This window comes from Diuraphis noxia, unplaced genomic scaffold, assembly GCF_037042655.1.
Source record: "Diuraphis noxia isolate RWA-SAM2 unplaced genomic scaffold, SU_Dnox_SAM2 contig0001, whole genome shotgun sequence".
NCBI classification, from domain to species: Eukaryota; Metazoa; Arthropoda; class Insecta; order Hemiptera; family Aphididae; genus Diuraphis; species Diuraphis noxia.
This window is the reverse complement of record NW_028301711.1, coordinates 85158925-85181104: the sequence shown is the minus strand read 5'-3', so window position 1 is coordinate 85181104 and position 22180 is coordinate 85158925. Positions and strand designations below refer to the sequence as shown.

The following is a 22180-nucleotide window of genomic DNA, read 5'->3' as shown; positions in this document are numbered from 1 at the left end:
GCAACACGGACTCATATACATATACATTATACATGGATACTTCGGTCACGATAAATCGAGTTGGTATGGCTATCGTCCACGGGGGACACACAAATCTAATGGAAATTATTAGACAAATGCTCTATTTACTCTGCTGAAGCATTATTCTCAAAGCCGTCGAGTTTGCAACATACAAAGTCGAAGCTAACCAGACCATTATCCTTAGTGACTCCCTTTTTACCCCATGAGCATCCAGAACCGGTGGAAACCAACTGAATTAGCGACAAAAATCCAAAATGCACACACCCCTGCCATCCTAGCCGGTAAATTTATATCCTACACGTGATTCCTGGCCACTGTAATATAGAAGGCAACGAACTCGATGAACACACCGTCGTTTTCTTTTTTTTTATGTTCTGTATGTATGTTTATATAAGCAATGTAATTATGTAAAATATTGTATATTACTATGATAGCCCAATGGCCTGGATGCCGTGGATTTTTTTTTTGAACTTATAATAATATTAATGCAATTAGAGATGGCATAACTTCACAAACATATAAAAACGAGCATATATTTGAAACCCTTTTATATCAGAGTATAAGCAACTCAATGAAATACCAGATGGCCTAATTAAATTAAATTTTGCATGTACAGCCAATTGCATGTTCTGACAATTATTTGAAAAATATCCATTATATTCAGAAGTCAAAGAATGTTTAACTTATAGTTATTACCAAAAAAACTGTATATAACTTTTTATTTTTATTGGAATAAAAGGCTACAACATCCCAGTTAATTAGCCTAAAAGTAATTATAAGTTAATAATTTTATGGGGAGACAATTCTATAAAGGGGGATGTATATTATATACATTTTTTTTATTTTTTTTTACATTTATCTTGATAAACCTATATTTGTGAAAAAATGATATATGTTTTTGTAGTTCTCTTCTCCCAGTGCTTAATTCATCGATGACGGATTTCCGAGGATTTGTCTGGAGGTGTTGAATTTGGGGCATTCAAAAGTAATATGTTTGATTGTCAATTGTTTGTCACATACTTCACAGGTCGGGCAGTCTTCTTTGGTAATAAGGTATAAAAGCGTTAGACGAGAGTGTCCAATCCGAGACCTTGTGATGATTATTTCTTCATGCCTGGATGAAGGTGAGGGGTTTTTCTACGGGTTGATTTCCTTAAGTTTATTTGTGTTTGGAGTCGCCTCCCACAAGTCTTGCAAATGGTTTTTTGTTAGATTGTAGATTTTTTTAAGTGCGTCTCGGAATGTTATTTTATTTTTTATTATTATTGAGCTGGGAGATGTTATAGCTTCAATGACTGCTTTATCAGCAAGTTCGTTGCCGGTTTTACCAGTGTAAGTTCTTGATAGTTTCAAGTGATAATAAACCATTGGTTGGTCGAGATATCATGACAGAGGTTGGCATTGAAATTACAACCTGACTAATGTTAATAGCAGGAAGTTAGAGTTGGATAAATTGTAACATGTATTTAGGGATATCTTAAGTGAAGAGGTTGGTACCTACAATTTTGAAAAAATAATTTAAAGATTAAACCAAATACGAGTCCAGTATTTGTTAAGCCAAGAGCGGTTCCTTTTGCGTTTAAGGTTAAGGTAGAAAATGAGTTAAATCTAGCAGGAAGGTGTCATTACCTTAGTTGATAATAATGAGTGTGGGACACCTTTAGTGCCAGTGCTTAAAAATAATGGAGAGATAAGAATTTGTGGTGATTATAAAACTACAGTGAATAAGTTTTTAGAGGATGTTAAGCACCCTCTGCTCAGAGTTGAAGTGTTATTTGTGGCGTTGCAAGGTGGAAAAACTTTCTCGAAAATTGATTTTCGAAATGCATATAATCAATTGGTGTTAGATGAAGAGACAAGAAACTTTTGGCTTGGAGCACACATAAAGGAATTTATTTGGTAAATAGGTTGCTGTATGGAACCAAACCAACATGATTTTTTTTTTGAACATTGTGCAGTTTTCCAGAAGATAGTTGAAAAAGTTTTTATTGGATTAAATAAACACAATGAATTTTTTGGATGATGTGTTAGTTGCTGGTGCGACAGATGAGGAACATACTGATAATTTAAGAGCTGTTTTTAGTAGGCTAAAAGAAGCGGGTTTCCGTGTTAATTTGGATAAATGCAGTTTTTTTCAAGAAGAGATTCATTATTTAGGGGCCATATAATATGTGCTAAAGGTCTTAAAAAGGATAGATCTAAGATAGAGGCAATTAGGTTAGCCCCTAGACCACAAAATATGCATGAGGTAAGAGCTTTCGTAGGAATGGTGAATTACTATGGTAAATTTATTAAAAACTTATCAGGTTTAATGGAACCCATTTATCAATTATTAAAAAAAGGACAACAATTTGTTTGGTCTGATAAGTGTGAGGAGGTTTTTTCTAAAGCGAAAGAGTTGATGTGTTCAGATGAAATTTTAGTTCATTATGATCCTTCTCTAGCACTGGTATTGAGTTGTCATGCGTCTCATTCTCTGTTATCATGTGTTTTACCGGGTGGTATAGAAAAACCCGCAGCGTACATCTCAAGAATTTTAAGTGAAACGGAACAAAAGTACTCGGTAATTATTAAGGAGGCGTTGGCAATTTTTTGGGCGGTTAGGAAGCTGAATCAGTATTTGCTAGAGAAAAATTTTTATTGAGAACCGATCATTATGCCATTTTTGGCAGTTTTTGAAGAGAAGAAAGGTATTCCTGTAATGGTATTATCTTATTCAGTGGCGGCGTGAACGGGGTTAATTTGACGCAATTGCGTCACGAAAAAATGTGCTCAATCAAGTAAACTTTTACAAAAGTCATTATTATTCAAATGAATATAAAATTATAATTAAATATTTATTTTAATATTATAATAATACCTATATGAAAACATTTCTAAAAATCTATTTTTAGTATCTTATATATTTTTTAAATATTTTGCTGGTTGAATGTTGATATAAAACATGGGTGGGTGGGTGTTGAAATTTTTTTACTGTGTCATTGAAAAAACAAGCTCACGCCGCCACTGATCTTATGGCACAATTTGCTTATAGAGATTAATTCATAAAAATACTTAACTTGTAATTTAAATTAATAATAAATGTAACAAGAAAACTTGTAATATTTTAGATTATCTAGGTCCAAAAAACTACAAATTAATGCCAGTAAATATAAAAAGGGATGTATTCTATACAAAAGGGAATAGTATAACTGTTATAGAAATGAAAAAAAAAAATTTAGATTTGGTTATTTTCAATACTTTTTATTTCTTTATTTAATAAAAGTATATTTACAATCTATACAAATATAATGAGTAAGTGTGGTGACATAAGAACATTTGACATCAAAATATCAACTTTAATAGGAAGGCTTCCAGCAATGCCACCTGACCATAAATACTTGAATACTTGAATAACTAATATGGAATTATATTTAACTGTTGTAATTTAATATTAGTTATAATTAGTATTCTAATTGTATAGATTTATTAGGTATTCAGTTTTTGTCCGCTTTTCTTATTTATAATTAAATTGCTCATATTATGTTATATATCTCTCTACCACCACCATAAAATGTGCTGAAAGGAGGTAAATATTTTTATTTGTTAAAAAAAAATAGTAGGTAAATTATGAATCCTATAAACAATTTCAAATTTTAATAGAAATAGTTTTTTTATTTTATTTTGAAGTTTACTCAATTATTGTTTTATAATAAACAATAAAACATATCTTCTTGACATTCTTTTTTTGCACTGTACAAAGTAACAATTTTCACGGCACAAAATGTGTCTCACTGCACACCAAAAAAACTCTGATACTAACATATAAAATATAATTATATAAAACATGTATAATATAAGTAATATATTATAACAGTGATTATATCCTGCACCTACATCATATTAATTAATGATTTTAATTCTTTATTGCTTTTAGGGTAAATTCTATCATGGCTGTAATGCTTTTGTAGTAGAATCTGTAAAGAAGCATGTATACCCTCAAAGTATATAAACAATAATTTCATAAGTTTATTAATAACTAGCTTTACTGTACATTTAATATTTACAGAATATACCCAGTTAGTACCAAAGTCAAAAAAACACTGGTATAATTCGGAATATTCTTCCAGCTGCTAGTACTAGTACTGTTAAGGAAATTATTCCAGGTGCTTCATCTAGTGCTGTTAAGGATATTCATCCAGATTCCACTCCAACGACTTTTTTTTCTTGTTTTCATTCATTATCTGATCATGATGAGAAGTTACATGATGAAAAATCACCAAAAAGTGTTTTTAAATTTATATGAAACTCATTTTCTTTATAGATAATTATTGTTTTTTTTTTATTGATATTCGTAAAGAGCAATCAACTTCCAATACTGATCGAAAAATTGTAGGAGTTTCCAAAGAAGACATGACTAGTTTAATAACATCAATAGAAGTTTGTAGACCCCTTTGGAATCACAAAATGTCGTTGGGAGAAATATCCTAAAATATAAAAAGTAATTTATGGTATAAAATATTTAATGGTATATAAATTTGTTAAATCATAATATGCTATAATTAATTATTCATGATACATTTTCTTGATATGTAGGCAAATATTCTATTCAAGGATTAAAAAAGAGCTGGAAATATTTTAAGGAAAGATAAACTAGGGGAAAATAATGCGGAGTAAGTGGTGCAGCAGGAGGTTAAAAAAAATGGTGTTATTTTAGCATTTTAAGATTTTGAGATGAAGTATTGATAGTTGAAAAATGGTAAAAATATTTAATTACTTGTGTCCGTTTGCATAGTCAATTTATATGTGACTTAAAATATAAAAATAAATAAATAAAAATAACATATAGTTTAACATGTCTTATATGAAACATACATTGACTATGAAAATGGGCATTAGAAATGTAAAGATGTATTCTTATTGTATTATGCACAAATTGTAAAATAGCACTGTTGACAACCTTACACATACACACACCAGCCTTGAAAATGGATATTATTGCCTTGTCATCAGCATATTCAGAAACTAAAGTGTTAGGAGTGGTAAGGCTGATCAGCAGCATATATGTTTTAAAGAATTGGAGAGAGTATACCCCTCTAATTTTCTTAAAATATAAATATGCATACTTGATGTACAACGTGTTTTCCATCTAACGCTCCTGCACAATTAGGCATTTGTCATTTATCAAAAAACTTTTTGGACAATTTTCCATCCTTCTTCAGTGGGTGTAAATTATACCTAAAAATATAAAAAGTTTAGTACAAAATTTATTTAGGTACTTGTCTATGTTTATTTATTATTATAATCAAAACTTAAGGTCTTACATCTTTGTATAATACATCCCACAAACTATTGCAGCATTCTAAAATTATTTTTGAAACAATGGATTTGCCAATTTTAAAATTAAACATTATGTCAGTCATGCTTTCACCAGCAGCTAAATATCTATTTAATGAATTATTTTATATCAAATTTTTACATAAATATTATAAAAAAACTAACCTTAATGAAGCTGCTAAAATGTCTCCAACTGATAAAATATCAGGTCTTGAGTGAATTCTTTGAAGATATGGGTCCATTAAAATAACCAGTTCTTCAAATGTAGTTGGTGACATTCTGGTAAAGTTAAAAAATAGGTCTGAATTTGATAGCCTATGTTCATTAATCATAGTGTTAAAATGACTATGATCAATACGTTCTCGTAGCAAAGGCCTGACATACCATCTACAAAAAAATGATAGTGAGTACATTGTACACGGGAAAAAAAATATTGGTTGGTATTACTAAATTTACAATTACATCAATTAAAAATGACACTTATAACTGGACAATTAGTCGTAGTTACTAAACTTATATAGGTAAACAGTTTAGTTGGTCAAACTATATTGTCTAATTAAATTAACCATAATTATTTAGTTAAAACCTACTATTTTAGTGGTTGTTACTAAATATTTTAGTCGGTTTACCTGTACAAAATGTTTAGTATGTTTTTCTATCAAGTTTTCACAACTACATAGTTTAGTTGGATTGACTATCCATTTTAGTTGGTAGCCCATTGCATTTATTTATTCCCCCTCCCCAAAAAATAAGAAAAAATTGTGCCTATTTAGTATTAACTCTATTAAACTTAAAATTTTAAAGTGGATGGGCGTACTCAGAGGGGATCATGAGGTCCCCCCTTCCAGAAAATTATTAATAATGAAAGAAGACATAGTAATGTATTAAAAATATTATGTTTATTAAAACGAATAGGTATATTATATCAAATACAAAATATTATATTTATTATTTTATTTATTATATTATATAAGATATAAAGGACAACATAGATAATTATATAAATAATAGTAATTACTAATTATAGAAAAATAAAATAATATCATAGTAAGAATACCCAAATTGGTGGCTCATTTTTTGGAGGCTCAACAAAGTTTATTGAGTGGTTTACCACTCCATGACCACTAAAATGAATTAAAAATATCAATTATTTTTAAAAAAAATGTACGGTAGGTTTCAATCTTGCATATATTTTTTAAATTTTATTTGGTTATTATTTTAATAAATTTATTTTATTAATTTATTTTCATTTTTATAATACTATATAATACTTATATATTACTTTATAATATTTACCTAAATATATTACCACATTGACCATAAGCCCTCCACATGTCACTACATATAAATGCATCTTGGTTAATGTATTTTTGCATCAGTGGTAGTAGCGTGTCAGTTGACCTGTCCGGGACTATAACACCAAATACTTGTTTGGTAGTACGACTTATACCACCTTAATAATTATATTACAAATTTCTGTATTTATTATCTCACAAATTATTAATTTATGATTTATGATCGTTATTTTCAATTACCAAATAACCACACAGCATTCCATGCCATAACACGCCCAACGTTGTATTTAGCTCTGAACAGATGCGTCTCATCTACTTCCACGATATCGTGTTCATTGCCGATCATTAGGTAGTCGTGGTTCATTATTTTAGTGGCTACGTCCCTAAAATATTCAGTATAAGCAACCGCTGTGTCTGTAGATATATTCACCTATTATTCAAAAACATATTTAATTTTTTTATTTAAATTCCGCGAAAATAAGTAAATAAATTATTTGATTCACAATAGTATCATCAAATTAATAATAATAATAATAATAAAATTATACAATAATTATTATTATTATTATATAGTTATTGACATCGCGCTTTATATCATAAGCGCAATTTCAATAAAAAAAAAAAGCGGGTAAGTCGTGGATATCGCTCTATTGTTTAGTAGGTTACAAGTGGGTTACTGTAATGGATGGAATTAAAAATGAATCCAATGATATTATATCATTGTATGCGGAAAACGATTCTGAGCGAAGACGGTTTATCTGTCTAGAATATATATTATAGATTATTAAAAATTTTCAAATCTTAGATTTAAAAAGAAAAACTTTTATGAATTTCTATCTAAGATAATTTGAACATTGCCGTAATTTTAAAGTATTTAGTCAAAATTTGAACTTTAAATGCTTATAAAAAAAAATACTGCCTATGTATTTTTAATATTTTTTAACTGCTATTGTGACAATGTGTTAGAAGCCTTGCATTAAATTTTCAAGCTTTTCTACCGAACACATACAATTTTATCGATATTTATAGAAAAAAAAACTAAAAAAGTTGAAAAATTAAAATGTCAGCAAACAGCTCAAAACAAATCTAAATATTTTGAAAATTTTATCAAATATATAAAATGACTATATAAACATTCAGTGAAAATTTTAAGTATCTGCGGTCATTTGTTTTAGAGTTACACCAAAATAAAGAAATCGCTAAAAGTGAAAATTTAATGTTGTAAAAATTTAAATTTCAAATGCTCATAAAAATTTAATTTAAATTTCCGGTGGAATTTTTATTTGTGATAAAGATTGAAAAACTTGTAAGGAATCTTGTATTAAATTTTTAAATCTTAGATTTAAAAAGAAAATTTTTTATGCATTTCTAGCTTAAAATAATTTGCGAATTTTTGTGATTTTTACGTATGTTGTCAAAATTCAAACTTTGAATTCTTATAAAAAAAAATTGTGACTGTATATTTATTTTATTTTAAAAATCGAAGCATAAATCGACCCAAAAGCCAGAGTTCAACCCAGTTGCGTTATTTCAGTTTTTAATAGAGGAGTTTGCATTTTTATAATATATAGGGCATATAGATCATATTCTTAACCCTTTGAAGAGTGAATTAAATATTGCGTAGATAACTCAGAGAGTGAATTGTTTTCATAAAAATGTCGAAAATTTGCGAAAGTAAAGACGTCATTTAACGTTTTACATATTTGTGTTAAAATAGTAAATACGTCATTTGACGTTTTAGATATTTGTGTTAAAATAGTAAGGACGTTAAGATATTTTTCTTTTTATAAATTAAAATTGTATTATTTTAGATTTTATTTTAGAATTAAACTAATTCGATTAAAAAAAAAATAAATATGCCTTTTCATTAGGTGCCTTTTTGGCATTATTGTATATTATTAAATATACAATATAATTATTGAATACAACAACAATTACAGTTGTCTAATATATTTAATAAAATAAATAATATACATTAGGTGGGCAATTATAATTTTTGTTTTTAATAATTAACGTTATTTGTAAAGCCCTACTTTTTGAATGAAGAAGGAAAGTAATATATTAGTCATGAAAATAATTACAAGTAACGCGAATGTAATTTAAATAAAAATATTTAATGTAGGGAACGACTAACGAATACCATATTTTATTACGTTTTAATAATAATAGTAATTAATCAAAAATTTATAAATCAAAAAACCGACTACCGGATGTTATTTTAATACTGTATACGAATAAAAAACCTCTTAGACGTTTTTCGATATTTCGACATTTTTTCCCGGACCCAAAAGCCAAGTGGGTCCGTGAAAAGCGGTCGGAAAATCGATAAATCAAAAAACCGACTACCGGATGTTATTCTAATACGGTATACGAATAAAAAACCTCTTAGACGTTTTTCGATATTTCGACATTTTTTCCCAGACCGGCCAAAAGCCATGTGAAAAGTCGATATACACAATTTTATGTGATCACGTAGTATAAAATTATTATTGTGTTATATAAAATTATTGTTATGGCAACACTGCGTAGTATTGCTGTTGTGATAATATTGTGGCAGTGATATGGACTTAGAAATTTTTTGACGTTTTTTTCTCCGGACCCAAAAGCCAGAGTTCAACCCGCAACTGTAGTAATATTAATATATTAGTTTACCTGAAAATCCAACTACTTTCCCAATTTCTTCCCACATTTTATTTGTTATATCCGTTTTCTTGTAATCTGGATGCCGATCATTCCATAAAGTTGGTCTTGATTGAACTTCGGAAATTAATAGTTCTCGTTGCTCATTTGTAAACTGATTTTTTGAACACATGGTGGTTTTAAAATGAATAATTTTATGCGATTATTAACAGTTGAAAACGCTCATAATTCAAGACTTCTTGAAAAATAAACAACGCAACGCGCACAGCGCATCGATAACGCTCAACGCTCAAGGTCAGTATACACAGCTCCGATAAAATTACCGTGTTTGATTTATTTCCGTCAACGCTCGCCGCTCACCGCGCAACGCTCTTCAATGTGCACCATTGTACACTTACCTAATACCTACCTACTTAACAGTTATCATATAATATATATATTGTATATAAATATTATAAACTGTATTCATCATTCATGCAAAAAAGACTCAAACCATGGAAATATATAAATACAGTTAAATAATGTTAGGTACAAAAAAAACTAAGTTTAAGTTATATTTCATATTATACTATAGCATTCTATACTCTATTCGCCGTAAGTTGACCCACTTGCTCGACGAAAACCGGTCGTAGCTGAGCAGGCCACCGCGTCTTCGGAGCGCTAGTGTTGATCGTTACCACCGCACCTGGCGTATACGTAGTGATTTGATTATCTTCACGACGTATCGACACTATCTCCGCGAACGCGCGCTATTATATTGCTATAATTCGTATAAATTATTTTGTATAACATTCTGTATGCACGGTGGCAGCTGACTACTACGACGAACACCGCCGATTGCCGAACACCACTGACCAATCACAAACCACCTGTCTCCGACATGGGGGGTCTGAACGTTTCGGCGGCTCAGTATGCATGCGCGCAAGTGGGTCAACTTACGGCGAATAGAGTATAACTACGTTATTTCATAGTTTAACGTAATAAATATAAAAAGTATTAACTTACCATTAAATTTTTCAATCATATCTTCGAAATTCGGCCAAAATATTTTTCGTGAAGACGTCCATTAAAATAATTTCACAAGCAACGATTGGTTAACACACTAATAATTTCAAGACAACAAACTATACGTATCTATAAAAACATTAATTTTATGCAGAGTCGCAAAAGAACGTAAGAGACAAGAGTGTAAGACAAAATAATATATTTTACAATGGTTATATTAACATTTGGCTGTTACACTTGCGGACTGTGGAATGTATGACTGCGCCACTGCGGGTGCAGGGAACCGAGGAACGAAATATACAGCGTCGGTTGATAAACAAGTAAACAACAAATAAGAAGAAAAATCCACATAAATTAAAAATACTGATATTCGTGATTTAAAAATAGAAAAATTATCTACACACCAACTTATACCTAAACAATTTAGTTGACATTTTAAACAACCATTTAATTTTAGTTGATCCAACTAAATTTGTCAGTAGAACAATTTTATTGTCCAACTTTATTATTCTAGTTCTGTTAACTATACCATTTAGGTACGTTTCAGTTAATCTAACTAAAATTTAGTTACTTCAACTATATCTTTGCCAACTAAATATATTTAGTTTATATTTTTTCCGTGTATGCAAGGTATTTTTTTTAAGAATGACCACCCCATTTTCCTTTTATAATACATTTATTCAAATTCAAATTTCTTATTACTTTTTATCTATTTCATATAAATTTTCGTCAACAATATTCATAGATAATGAAATAATGCAAATTTTTCTTTTTGTGCATTTCTTTATTATATTCATGAACATTATAGTTATACAATTTTCGTTTGAGTACTAGCGACGTCATCATGGCATACACTGATACACTGAAACTAAAGTTAAGAATATACGCAGACTTCTAAATAATATAATATATAATAACCGTGACTAAAACATATTGTGATGTGAATACTGAATACTTGAATTGAGAAAAGTGAAAACTACTATGAATATTCAATATAATATTGATGTGATAATTATTTTAAATTTATTTTTAAGTTTAAAATGTTATCACTGGAATTGATAATAATTTTGGTATCGTTGGTATTGCATTTTGGTATAAAACTCACAAAACGATGATGATGTGATCACATGATCATAAAAACTAGATACAACTCGACACGACACGACCATAGATAATTAAGAAATGGATGGGCCATCTCTATACCTTATACACGGAGCGTTTTGACAACCAAATAAATTAATAGATTTATCTCTACATTTTAACTAATATTATAGCATTTAAATTATTATAGACTATAGTTAATAAAGTAGGTATGGTTACGACTTATGAATCACACCTAATGAGTAGTGATGGTTATTTTATTGAAAAAAAAAAAAACATTATTTTATTTATTACCTGGAACTAGTAGACAAATATAAGTAACAGAGACAATCGGTTCTTCATTATATTGTATTAGTATTTTCAATATCATTAGTATTCATTACTTCTATAATAAATAATAATTCAAGTAGTTGTTTATAAATAAAAATATAATTGCAAATCTATATTAGGTATACATAGGTACCTAGATCGTTATTATTTAATACGAAATTAATTATAATAGTCTACATTATATTAAGATAACATCGTAAAATATTTAAATGCTAATACTCAAATCCTAATTTCAATCAAATAATTTATCTAACAATAAATTCAAACTTTTATTTTGTTTTTAGCAATTTGTAAGTGTTTATTTTCGCATCAAAATATAGTTTTAAATAAAAATTTGAATACCTAAAAATCAGTACACATTATTATGAAAATGCTATTTATCCAAATCTGCAGGGTAAGGACCATCAAACGTAGATTTTTCGGGGATTTTTTATCGTATTTACTTGATGACGTTGTAGGGTTTTCACCCTCAACTTCTAAAGTATAGTTGTTTGTATTATCTTTCATAAATAAGAAATATGTTTACTATTATTAAAGTTATAAAAACAATACGTAATAAAACGATAAAAATAAACAGAGTAAGTAACTTACATTCCGATATTCTGGAAAAATCTTAAAATATTTTTTTGGCTTAAGGTAAAGTAAAAAAAGTCTTGATAGTTTGATTTTTTTGTTTAGATTTACGAACGGGGCTCACATCATTAATAATATTTATTACAATCACGTTTATTATTTTCATTAGAATACATTATTTAAAAACGCAATGAATTAATTTGGAAGTAGATGCTTATTACTGACCGATTTAAAGTGTCATACACATACGACATACGCAGTACACACGTTATGCAACAAAAATAAAATCAGATGAAAATCAAATTTTTAAAACTCAATTAATCATATTAAACATAATAGTCGGCAGTGTTCAGCACTTCAGCAATCGGCTGTGTGATTTCATTATAAGCATGATGGTGTACCTCGGATACTATGACTGTTTGTGAAATAAAGCCTATGCTAATACCACTGTTTATAATTACTATAATAGTGTAATTGTAAATTTGTAATATATTATTTACAATTTATAATCGACCTTATATTCTTATCTTGACGCTTTCAACAGTTTCAGCCACGATTATCATTTATCAAATGTCATTGATTAGGTACTTCATTACTTTATGGAACATTAACATTAAACATTGCGGTCAGCATATGCTCAACCAAGACCACTCACACACCATTGACCATCCTAATATTGGTGGTACAATGCACCAAAAACGGTCTACTCAAATCGCCATAGACCGCCGCCAATATTATTAAATATTATTTATAATCAACTATTGAACTATATTTAATGTAATAACAATAAGTAAATATAAGTTCTATAAACGTTACATACTATTATATTATTATGTCAAAATATTAATCATATTTTTGCCACTAGCAGAGAAAAATAAATTACTAATTTAATTTAATTTAATTTAAATTAACAATTTAGCTATTTAATTCTTAATATAGCAACGAGTGTGTTATTGAGTTTAATTGGCCTGTCATGCACAGGTGGAAATGTCTCCATCGGTTACTGGTATAATATAATGTGTGTGTTATATTATTGCTTCAGGTCATGATTGCTAGAGGTGTGTAATTTAATAATCATAATAACTCAATAAACATAACAATTTTGTACAATATATTTAAATTGTTAACATTTAAGGCCTATTTTCTAAATCCTTTATATTATGATTAAAATTCACCAATGAATCAATATTTGTTATTTGAAGTTATAACTCAGCTAAATGACTGTGGTTTTGAGGTAATAGCCATTGTTAGCTACATGAGGCCTACAAATATTAGACTTTTGAAATGTCTTGGAGTCACACCAACAAAAACTTCATTTGAGCATCCTGTTTCTGGAGAACAAATTTACATGTTTGCTGACGTTCCACATCTCTTAAAACTTGTTAGAAATCATTTATTGGACAGAGGTTTTGTTTTACCAAATCAAAAATATATTGGAAAACAAGTTCATCAAGAAATTGTTGGTCTAAACAAAGGAGATTTAAGTTGGGTTTACAAAGTTACAGATCTCCATTTAAATGTAGTATCATAAAGACTAAATGTGAAATTAGCAGCCCAGGTATTGTGAAATTTAATGGCAAAAGCAATTTCATATTTTAAAATTTTATTGCTATTCACCAATTGGAAAGAAGTAGATTAATAATTACTATCACCTACATTAAAAAAATAAATCATTTTATTACATTTCATATTAAAGACTTAGAAATTCATATCTATCATTGTATACTACAACTAGTTTCATTATTAAAGTTGTTTCCTTTTACCTTCCAATAGTATGTTATAAAATTGTTTATATGCCTTATTTTTAATTCTTCCAGGCGTCAATTGTAATCAAACTTTTTAATGATTGGTTTGATTTACTTAATGCATAATTGCCTAAAGATAAATTTGTATTATCTTATGAACTGGATTTACACAACCTAAATAAAATATTAAGCAAAATGAACACTTTAATAGAACATATGAGCGTTCACAATAAAGGTAAAGAAACTACAAGTTTGAAACCGTTTCAAAATGGTATAGTACAATACAATATACAATTTCATTAATATAAATATAATATATATATATAACATTTTTTAATTTTAAAGGAATAATTATTACCAATACGTCACCTAAACTAATGTGATTCTGAGGAATCAGAGTTATTATCAATGATGCTGAAGTAAGAACTTAAAATAATATACAGGGTGATTGATTAAGCGTAAAACACTCATTATCTCAAAAAGTATTCACTTTTAAAAATTTTTTTTTTCAACATTTTAGATTTACGCTGTTCTAGAATTATATAATTATTTAATATTTTTCACCCTTATATTTATTAGGTATACCATCATCAACTTTTGATTTTCAAATGGCAAGCCATACTGAAAATTTCATAATTTAGTAAGGCTTTTTTTCTTATGAATTATCACGTTTAAATTTTCATTTTTCGTTTATCCGTTGACGAGATACAACTCCTCAAAGTTGGGGTGTTTTGGAAGGTGTTTGTGTGTAAATGTCCTGTTTGATGGTCCTTACCCTGCAGATTTGGATAAATAGCATTTTCATAATAATGTGTACTGATTTTTAGGTATTCAAATTTTTATTTAAAACTATATTTTGATGCGAAAATAAACACTTACAAATTGCTAAAAACAAAATAAAAGTTTGAATTTATTGTTAGATAAATTATTTGATTGAAATTAGGATTTGAGTATTAGCATTTAAATATTTTACGATGTTATCTTAATATAATGTAGACTATTATAATTAATTTCGTATTAAATAATAACGATCTAGGTACCTATGTATACCTAATATAGATTTGCAATTATATTTTTATTTATAAACAACTACTTGAATTATTATTTATTATAGAAGTAATGAATACTAATGATATTGAAAATACTAATACAATATAATGAAGAACCGATTGTCTCTGTTACTTATATTTGTCTACTAGTTCCAGGTAATAAATAAAATAATGTTTTTTTTTTTTTCAATAAAATAACCATCACTACTCATTAGGTGTGATTCATAAGTCGTAACCATACCTACTTTATTAACTATAATAAGTAGACTTTAGTCTATAATAATTTAAATGCTATAATATTAGTTAAAATGTAGAGATAAATCTATTAATTTATTTGGTTGTCAATTTGTCATTTTTTGTCAGTGGCTGAAGCACAAATTAACTTATTTAAATAGTTTAACCTATTAAAAGTACGTGTTCTAACAAGACAATGGACTACTTTCAATAGTATATCTAATTTTTCTTTTTTAAACTCATTCATCAAGGAATTGCTAAGTCTTGTCATAACTTTCGGTTGTTTATTTAAAGTACATTTTCCATGGAAATTATTAAATAATTTTTCTAAAGTTAGTGCACAGTTGAATAAAATAGGCGATGGAGTTGTCAGGTTACTCCTTGAAACATGTTGAATCCATGATGATCCATATAAACCATAGATATTTGGTTGCATAATGGTTTGCCACATATCCAGACACATACTCAATGCACAATCAACCTCCACTTCAGTCAATTCATTGACTGAATTCATCTTTAATTATGACTTAAGGTTAGTGTGAAAAATTAAAATTAACTAGTATTTGCTACATTCACTCACATGCGATTCAAATTGATCTAATAAAACCATACTTTCTAATGGTAAGTGCCAGCTGATCCAAAAGTTAACTCTATTTTGGCTATTTCTTCATTATTACACATTTGTTGATATAGTTCCATATGATTTTCAGTTCTTACTTCAGCCTCATTGATAATAACTCTGATTCCTCAGAATCACATTAGTTTAGGTGACGTATTGGTAATACTTATTCCTTTAAAATTAAAAAATGTTATATATATTATATTTATATTAATGAAATTGTATATTGTATTGTACTATACCATTTTGAAACGGTTTCAAACTTGTAGTTTCTTTACCTTTATTGTGAACTCTAATATGTTCTATTAAAATGTTCATTTTGCTTAATATTTTATTTAGGTTGTGTTAATCCAGTTCATAAGATAATACAAATTTATCTTTAGGCAATTATGCATTAAGTAAATCAAACCAATCATTAAAAAGTTTGATTACAATTGACGCCTAGATAGAATTAAAAATAAGGCATTTAAACAATTTTATAACATACTATTGGAAGGTAAAAGGAAACAACATTAATAATGGAACTAGTTGTAGTATACAATGATAGATATGAATTTCTAAGTCTTAAATATGAAATGTAATAAAATGATTTATTTTTTTAATGTAGGTGATAGTAATTATTAATCTACTTCTTTCCAATTGGTGAATTGCAATAAATTTTTTTGGCTAAAATATGAAATTGCTTTTGCCATTAAATTTCACAATATCTGGGCTGCTAATTTCACATTTAGTATTTATGATACTACATTTAAATGGAGATCTGTAACTTTGTAAACACGACTTAAATCTCCTTTGTTTAGACCAACAATTTCTTGAAGAACTTGTTTTCCAATATATGTTTGATTTGGTAAAACAAAACCTCTGTCCAATAAATAATTTCTAACAAGTTTTAAGAGATGTGGAACATCAGCAAACATGTAAATTTGTTCTCCAGAAACAGGATGCTCAAATAAAGTTTTTGTTGGTGTGGCTCCAAGACAGTGATTTCCAAAGTCTGATATTTGTAGGCCCCATGTAGCTAACAATGGCTATTACCTCAAAACCACAGTCATTTAGCTGAGTTATAACTTCAAATAACAACTATTGATTCATTGGTGAATCTTAATCATAATATAAAGCATTTAGAAAATAGGCCTTTAAAGGCTTTAATGTTAACAATTTAAATATATTGTACAAAATTGTTATGTTAATTGAGTTATTATGATTATTCAATTTCACACCTCTAGCAATCATGACCTGAACACACTTAAATGGACCCAAAACTCGTTTTACTTTTTTGTCATAACAAAATTATTGTGCTACATAAATTTCATCAAATGAAATCATCGTAACTTTGGAAAATTAAATACATGGATCCTCATATTAAGTTGATGTAAAATAGCAGTTGGATGATATTACAATACATAAGCTCGCCTTTCATATAACCATTTAAAGTTAAAATTTTGACAAAATGTATTTCATTGAAATATTACAAATTATTAAGTTGTTAAGAATTTATAAAACGCTCAACTTTTAATAGGTAAGGACTGAAAATTTAAAACAAGGTTTGTAGGTTGTTAATTCTGCGAAAAAAAATTTTAAAACTACACAAATACAGTTTTTTCTTTATAGTTACTTTAAGTTCAATTTACATTATATTAAATAATCAAGAATTACAATTTTAGTCATATTTTTGTAATTTAATAAATATTATTTGTGGATACTTGAAATTTCTCGAGTACATTTTATATTCTAATTTCAATAACTATCGCCATTAATGACTTACATATTATTAATAATAATATGTTATTGTTAATTGTATTATTGATTATTATATTTTCATACACTTCTAGAATTCATGCTATTCATGGACACTTGGTATTTACTATTTTCCTAACTAAATAAATGATTAAACCATTGTAAATATTTTATTTTTACTATTAATTGAATAATATTTGATATTATGAATTTTGTAATCAATTAGTTATTACTGTGCGAGCCAAACTATTTTTTTTCCACCAAGCCACACTACGCCAACAACTAAGCCACTGCCTACTTGACCACCGCGTATTGATCGGGTAGACTACCTGGTATGCCTACGCCTCAATTCCGTCCGGATAGGCAACTAGACGGGCACGACGACACCGAGGAATGGAACAAGGGAGTTTGGATTTAGGATGCTTCAGTTTAGTTATGGGGTGGGGGTCTCTGTGGTCGATCCGGTCTGGTGTAATGACCACAGAGCTCACAAAACCATGAGACAATACTTATAACTAAAACTTAAACTATTGAAGTCCGGTCACGGTGGTGGTCTGCCGAAGAGGTGAACAGGACTGCGGGACTCGACGACCTGGGCAGCCTCTCACACACCCACAGTAGGTGCTGGCGGACTTACGCAACGGCACGCTCACGCTGATGGAAAGATGGCCTCGACAGCAGCGACAGTGCGACACCCAAACGCGGGATTTACTGGCCAATAAATGGATGACGTGAGGTTATAGATTTAAATAAACTTATGAGATGCGCCTTGGTGTAAACAGTAAATTTATTTTTCTTCACAATGAAGGTACATACAAAAACTCAAACTTGTGCTTATCACGACAAGAATAATGTTAACTATGCGCTCAATGCCGATTACAATTCAACTATCGCAAAACACAATAAGCTGAGTCGCTTTAATAGCGAACATCACAGACGACAAAAACAACAACAATAATAATAATAATTCAAATAATAAGGGCGTTGGCCGCAGAACAGATAAAGCGAGAGAAACACAATGAGAATATAAATCCAGGCAAAAGGCCGAATAATAATTAATAATTGATTACACAAAATACAAAAGACAAAAACAAAGAAATTAAATAAACATAATCAGTATCATAATAGTTGTAGCCGACTTGGCTAAGTGGTGGATGGTGGAGACGGGAGACCAGATTACGACAGGTGCAGTCGCACAGCGATTAGCAAAACGCGATAGCTCAATTTAATTGCGGCGCGAACAATTACCAATTTATTATAATCTAATAAGTAGTAATTAACTGTACTATTATACTATTTAATATAATTTGGACGACTATACAAATACATAAAAAATAATTTTACTATTATTTTTGGATTGCATTGGATTAAAGTAAATATTAGTACCTACAGTAATTAATTTTAATACATTTATTTAATTAAAAAATGTATTGAATTACTATGTCATTTGTAGCTTTAAAAAAAGAGAGGTATTATTATTAATTTCGTATGAAAAAAATTAACAGATTTTAAACCAAGTTAAGTGATTATCATATTTTTCTAATTAACTCATAATTTTCAAGAGTAAAAAAGAAAATTAAAGGTAACTTTCAGCTTTAAACTCAACTTACATTGTCCTAGATTAAGTTAACTTAATGAGTAAAAAAAGTAATTTACTTGCCAAGCCTAGCATAGTTAGTAATATTATAGATAAGATTAGGGTTTTATTAGCATTTTTATAATAAACTTACATCACTTTACAACTTAATAATATATAAATAATTAAATAACCCAATTAATTATTATAATATGCTATTTTCCTATATTAGAACATTCAAATGTACATTGGAATGGGCAAAAATAATTCATTACATAAGCATTTAACAAAAGAATAAAAATAACAGATGTTAATTAATTATAGTAAAATTTAGATTTATCTTATAATAAGTATTTATTATATGTTCTTCTTAACCCTTTCAGACCCAATGTCCTCTTTTAGAGACATGAAAAAATATTATTTATTAAAATTACTATGATGATGCATTTTAGTCAATTGTATAATGAGTTTGTAGGAAAAATACCATAGAATCCGAAAATAATTTTATAAATGACGTGTTATACGTATTTCTATAAATATTCACATTATTATCTGATATTATTGTGTTGTAATGGATTCCATGTAATCGGTATATATAAATATTACTAGATTAATAACCGATAATGATAATGACTTGTTTTATTTTTTTTTCTATTTATAACAACCGTTGAATTGTTTTGGTTCAATCCCCACTTTATTCCGTTCATTAAAACCCGGTTTATAGACACCGTGCATGATGACTACTAACGCTCGGGGTGGTATTTACGGGCACTATCGTCAGTATACACAATATGAGACCATATCATTCTAGGTACTATTAATACACTACCTGGATTGTTGTTTTTCACAAGTTAATAATTTTAAAGTTTTTATTTTGTGTGCTTTGCTACTAGCTGAAATTCTATATAATCTACAATCTAACCAAAATTGATCTGACTGATTTAAACTTTTATTAAAAACTAATTTTAATTTTTCTTTGGTTACATATATAAAATTATTAAAAAATATTAACTCATTTTCATTAAGAAGGAAATAAGAATAAGAATTATTCAAAAAAGAAGTATTATTAAGTTCCTGTTGTTTAAAAATTATTATGTTTAAAAATGGATTATTCAAGTCATAAATTAATTCTTCTTCTACACTGTCAATGATTGAATTTAATGTGTCCTCACAAGTCCTACTTATTTCAGTTTTTAATTCAGCTTTAAGATTATAACTTAAAGAGCATGGCAATGCTAATAAGTCACTATTTTCAATAATTGATTTAATACTAATATCAGGTATATCTAGTCTTGGCTTTTTAACATGGAATAAATCACAAATCCTTTTTCCTTTTTTATACTTGTCTTCACTTCTTTTTGATGGTTGTCCCCATGATTGTGGTAAATCTGTTTTAGACAGTGTTTCTTCATTATTAATATAAAAGAAAAGTGCACCTATGTGTTTGCATCGTTGTCCTTCACCAGCAGCACATTCACAGCTGGCTACTTTAACTTTTCTTGTTTCATCGAGCTGTTAATAATTAGTATTTACAGAATTAAGTTCAAGTTCATGCATCAGTAATAAATAAGTATATTTACTTCAATTTTAACTTTGTATGGTGTAGAAGTCACTGATGTTTGTCTTATAACATTGCCAAAAATAAAACTATTTGTTTTGAACGATTTTACTTCTTTTACATTAATCACATGTCCACTTTTGAGTAAATTTAATGATTTTTCTTTATTATATAGTACATCTGAATAAATACTTTGAAAACCAGTTTCCAAAATAATATCATTCATCTTAACTATATAGGTAACTAACTACTAATATAACTAAATTAAAAAATACAATTTGAAAGGGTACCAATTAATAAATATAAATTCTTGTCAGATAATTCATTAATTTAACGTATTAACTAAAACACCATTTATTAAATTTATGTTTTAAGACAAAATATAAATGATATAATTAATTTGTTTATCAAAAAGTTAAAATAAATAACTATATAATACCTACTTAAGTAAATATTTAAAAATAGTTATTCGTACATAATAATATTATATTAGTTGTCATGCCGATAACGCATTGATTAACCACCAGAGAGCGTAGTTTTTGATACTATGCACAGTGTCTATAGTATGCTTTTAACGTGTCTCTTAAAATGGACATTGGGACACAACGTTCGTATTTCATAATCGTCACTTCGTTATTTTGTCGTACTACCGCATGTCTGTACTACCGTACGCCCGTATAATAATATTATTGTTATTATGCCATCGTATTTAGTATTTTATTATTTATTTTATTCAAAATGGCTAGAGGGTTACGTGAACATGAAATTTTTGATTTATTGGGTGATGGTAATATATCAGAATTAGATTTTTCGGACGAAGAAATGGAAGATCAGTTCGACAATGAAGAACTGCAACAATTATTAAATGGTTTTGAACAATGGGAAGACCAAGACGAGCTGAATGAAACAGAAAGTGAGATAATTTTCAACCAGACTAGTATTAGTTTTAATGTAACTGAAAAAAAAAATATAAAGTGGGATAGAGTTCCTTTTTGTCCACCTGAATTAAAATTAAAAGATTTAGAGGAAAGAATTTATCTACCAGAAATGCCTTCTATAACTGATTATTTTTATGAATATTTGAATGATGATATATTTGAAAAAATTGTGTATTATACTAATTTATATGCCATTCAAAATTCCCAAACTAGATATAAACCCACCAATTTTAATGAAATAAAAAAGTTCATTGGGATTCATTTGATAATGGGCTGTCTAAAATAACCGCGTGTTCGTTCATATTGGGAAAATGCTACTGCTGTGAATATTATTATTGAAAATATGTCCAGAGATCGATTTTTCACATTACGTAGAAATTTTCATTTAATCGATAATACAGAAATTCCAAAAAATAATACAGATAAATTTATAAAAGTTCGTC

The 22180-nt window shown here is 28.3% G+C and overlaps 1 protein-coding gene and 2 pseudogenes across 2 annotated transcripts in view; 1 reads left to right on the top strand and 2 right to left on the bottom strand.

Moving 5' to 3' along the window:
- The window catches only part of LOC149062218 (uncharacterized), a 510544-nt pseudogene that overhangs the window by 217671 nt on the left and 270693 nt on the right, over positions 1 to 22180 (bottom strand). The gene's annotated exons all lie outside the window — the stretch shown is intronic.
- Positions 2028 to 4576, top strand: LOC149062240 (uncharacterized; annotated as a pseudogene).
- LOC149062239 (uncharacterized) lies at positions 4016 to 9444 on the bottom strand. Its single transcript, XM_089221634.1, has 7 exons — positions 9301 to 9444; positions 6873 to 7062; positions 6634 to 6790; positions 5503 to 5724; positions 5325 to 5445; positions 5127 to 5238; positions 4016 to 4487 (listed from the first exon to the last, which is right to left on the bottom strand). Exons 1-6 carry the CDS (start codon positions 9442 to 9444, stop codon positions 5233 to 5235), a joined length of 840 nt encoding a protein of 279 aa, XP_089077760.1. The 3' UTR covers positions 4016 to 4487; positions 5127 to 5232.

Excerpts from the sequence above, each read along its gene's own strand:
- LOC149062239 (XM_089221634.1), bottom strand. The coding sequence starts at position 9,444 with ATGTGTTCAAAAAATCAGTTTACAAATGAGCAACGAGAACTATTAATT. Across the intron at positions 5,725-6,633 it reads CAATGTGGTAATATATTTAG|ATGGTATGTCAGGCCTTTGC; the intron begins GTAAATATTATA and ends ATTTTTTTGTAG. Across the intron at positions 5,446-5,502 it reads ATTTTAGCAGCTTCATTAAG|ATATTTAGCTGCTGGTGAAA; the intron begins GTTAGTTTTTTT and ends TTCATTAAATAG.